Here is a 3,701-nt window from a genome sequence, read left to right on the forward strand (position 1 = left end):
GGCGGGGCTGGAGCGGAGGGTCCCCGCCGCGTTTGTCCGCGGAGGCGCGGCGGGAGGCGGGCGGGGCGCCGCCGCCGCCGCTGCCCGAAATAGCTCCATTGAAGGATTCCCAGCGCTCCGGCCGGGCTCCCGGCGGGCGCTAGAGGGCAGCAAAGGGCCGGGAGGGCGCCCGAGTTGTCGCAGCGCCCGGAGCCGCCGACTCTGCCCGGGTGGCTCCTGGCAGAAAGAAAGGAAAAAAAAAAAACCACCACCACCACCAAACCAACAGAGCTGGAAGGGACCGTGGAGGTCATCTAGTCCAACCCCCCCCCGCCCCCGCCCGCTGGAGCAGGAGACCCTTTGCCATTCCGGACGCGTGGCTGTCCAGTCTCTTCTTGGGCGCGGGGTGGGACTAGATGATCTACAAGGTCCCTTCCAACTCTGCTGTTCTATTCTATTCTATTCTATTCTATTCTACTCTACTCTACTCTACTCTACTCTACTCTACTCTACTCTACTCTACTCTACTCTACTCTATTCTATTCTATTCTTTCCTATTCTACTCTATTCTATTCTATTCTTTCCTATTCTACTCTATTCTATTCTATTCTTTCCTATTCTATTCTATTCTATTCTATTCTTTCCTATTCTACTCTATTCTTTCCTATTCTACTCTATTCTATTCTATTCTTTCCTATTCTACTCTATTCTATTCTATTATTTCCTATTCTACTCTATTCTATTCTATTCTTTCCTATTCTACTCTATTCTATTCTATTCTATTCTATTCTATTCTATTCTGTTCTGTTCTATTCTATTCTTTCCTATTCTACTCTATTCTACTCTACTCTACTCTACTCTACTCTACTCTATTCTATTCTTTCCTATTCTACTCTATTCTATTCTATTCTATTCTTTCCTATTCTACTCTACTCTACTCTACTCTACTCTACTCTACTCTACTCTATTCTATCCTATCCTATCCTATCCTATCCTATCCTACCCTACCCTACCCTACCCTACCCTACTCTACTCTACTCTACTCTACTCTATTCTATTCCATTCTATTCTATTTTACTCTATTCTATTCTATTCTATTCTATTCTATTCTATTCTATTCTACTCTACTCTATTCTATTCTATTCTATTCTATTCTATTCTTTCCTATTCTACTCTATTCTATTCTACTCTACTCTACTCTACCCTACTCTACTCTATTCTATTCTATTCTATCCTATCCTATCCTATCCTACCCTACCCTACCCTACCCTACCCTACCCTACCCTACCCTACCCTACTCTACTCTACTCTACTCTACTCTACTCTACTGTATTCTATTCTATTCTATTCTATTCTATTTTACTCTACTCTATTCTATTCTATTCTATTTTATTCTACTCTACTCTACTCTATATTCTATTCTATTCTATTCTATTCTGTTCTATTCTATTCTTTCCTATTCTTTCCTATTCTACTCTACTCTACTCTACTCTACTCTACTCTACTCTACTCTATTCTATTCTTTCCTACTCTACTCTACTCTACTCTACTCTACTCTACTCTTATTCTTATTCTTATTTCTTATCCTATCCTACCCTACCCTACCCTACCCTACCCTATCCTATCCTATCCTATCCTATCCTATCCTATCCTATCCTATCCTATCCTATCCTATCCTATCCTATCCTATCCTATCCTATTCCATTCCATTCCATTCCATTCCATTATATATTCCAATATTCTACTCTCCTCCAGTGATGAGGTACCCACAAGGTCTGGAGGCAAGTTGTTCCATTGGTTAATTGTTCTCATTTTTCAAGAAATTTCTCCTTAGTTCTAGGTTGCTTCTCTCTTTGATTAGTTTCCATCCGTTGCTTCTTGTCCTACCTTCAGGCGCTTTGGAGAATAGTTTGAACCCCCTTTTCTTTGTGGCAGCCCCTGAGATATTGGAAACTGCTATCATGTCACCCTTAGTCCTTCTCTTCTGAACCTTTACAGAATAACAGAGTTGGAAGGGACCTTGGAGGTCTTCTAGTCCAACCCCCTGCTCAAAGAGGAAACCCTATACCATTCTGGCAAATGGTTGTCCAATCTCTTCTTGAAAACCTCCAGCAAGACCCACAACGTCTGGTGGCAAGTCGTTCCACTGGTTAATTGTTCCCATGGATGACCGGGCAGGGAGAAGGCGGGTGCTAAGGGGTGCTCCTGCGCTGCCCAGCCACCCTGCACCTCTGCGCAGCCCCTGGAGGGACGAGGGTGGGGTGGGTCCCTGCAGCAGGCAAGACCCCAGCCGGACTGGAGAGCAGCTTTCCTTGATAATGTTGGAGGTTCCGAAAGAAGCTAAGCTGGGTTGAATGTGGGTGGCATTTGGATGGGAGGCCCCTGGAAACTAAATTAAAGCATCTGGTAGAAGAAAGCCATGGAGGAAATGCTTCCTTCCTTCCTCCCTCCCTCCCTCCCTCCCTCCCTCCCTCCCTCCTTCCTTCCTTCCTTCCTTCCTTCCTTCCTTCCTTCCTTCCTTCCTTCCTTCCTTCCTTCCTNACCACGATGGCCAACGTCTTGGCTGCCTTCTTCTCCCGGGAGAACTTCAAGAGCCGGACCGAGAGAGAACTTCTGAAAGTATGTCTCTTGGTGCTGGCCACGGAATCCTCCAGGACGTTCCGGCAATGGATCCTGAGCACCACTTCCATGGACTTGTTCCGTTCTTTCTTGACCCCAGCCTCCAGGCTCTTGGTGGTCCGCCTGGCCACCACGTAGATGTTGAAGTACATCACGAGGATGACCAAGAGGGGCAGGTAGAAGGAGAAAAGGGACGAGAAGATGGCATAGCCCGGTTCTTCCGTGATGGTGCAGAACTGGTCGCTTTCCGGGGGCTCTTCCTTCCAGCCCAAGAGGGGCCCGATGGAGATGACCATGGAGGAGAGCCAGACCACCCCCAGGATGACGACGGCCTTCTTCTCCGTCATGATGGTGGGGTACTTGAGGGAGTACTTGACCCCAATGTACCGGTCCACCGAGATGATGCAGAGGCTCATGATGGAGGCGGTGCAACACAGGACGTCCACCGCGGCCCAGATGTCGCAGAAGATGCGGCCGAAGACCCAGAGGTCCAGCACCTCCAAGGTGGCCGAGAAGGGCAGGACGGTGGTGCTCAGCAGCAAGTCGGCGATGGCCAGGTTGATGATGAAGTAGTTGGTGACCGTCCTCAGGTGACGGTTGCAGGCCACCGAGAGGATGACCAAGATGTTGCCCACGATGGCCAGGAGGATGAAGATGGCGAGGAAGACCCCGACGCCCACCGACTGCAGGCTCAGTCCCAGGGCCGCCGAGGCGTTGCTGCTGCTGCTGCTGTCGGAGTGGACATCTCCTCTGATCCAGGATCCGTTAATCCCACCGAGGTCTCCTGTGCGATTCCCGTTCAAGCTGGCATTAATCCGGTCAGAGAAAGTCATTCTTTTTCAAGACGGCCGAGTCTCCATTGGGGACGGGCTCAGCAGCACAACGGGGAGAGGGGCTGCCTTGTCAATCCCACGCCCCCCCTACCACATCCTAGCAGGAAGGCTGGAAAATCCCAAAGACCCCTCCCCTTTTTTTAAGCCTATGGAGATAATCCTTCCTTCTCCTTTCTTTCTTTCTTTCTTTCTTTCTTTCTTTCTTTCTTTCTTTCTTTCTTTCCTTTCTTTTTTCTTTCTTTCTTTCCTTTCCTTTCCTTCCCTTTCTTT

The 3,701-nt window shown here is 48.2% G+C and overlaps 1 protein-coding gene across 1 annotated transcript in view; it reads right to left on the reverse strand.

Annotated features, from left to right (window-relative positions):
• Positions 1–3,431, reverse strand: part of LOC107299730 (alpha-1D adrenergic receptor-like) — a 5,627-nt gene extending 2,196 nt beyond the window's left edge. The window contains exon 1 of the mRNA XM_015829073.1: positions 2,523–3,431. Coding sequence (XP_015684559.1) covers positions 2,523–3,431 — 909 coding nt within the window. The remainder of the gene's footprint in view (positions 1–2,522) is intronic.
• Positions 3,432–3,701: the final 270 nt, after the last annotated feature.

This window comes from Protobothrops mucrosquamatus, unplaced genomic scaffold, assembly GCF_001527695.2.
Source record: "Protobothrops mucrosquamatus isolate PMUCROS unplaced genomic scaffold, P.Mucros_1.0 scaffold5371, whole genome shotgun sequence".
NCBI classification, from domain to species: Eukaryota; Metazoa; Chordata; class Lepidosauria; order Squamata; family Viperidae; genus Protobothrops; species Protobothrops mucrosquamatus.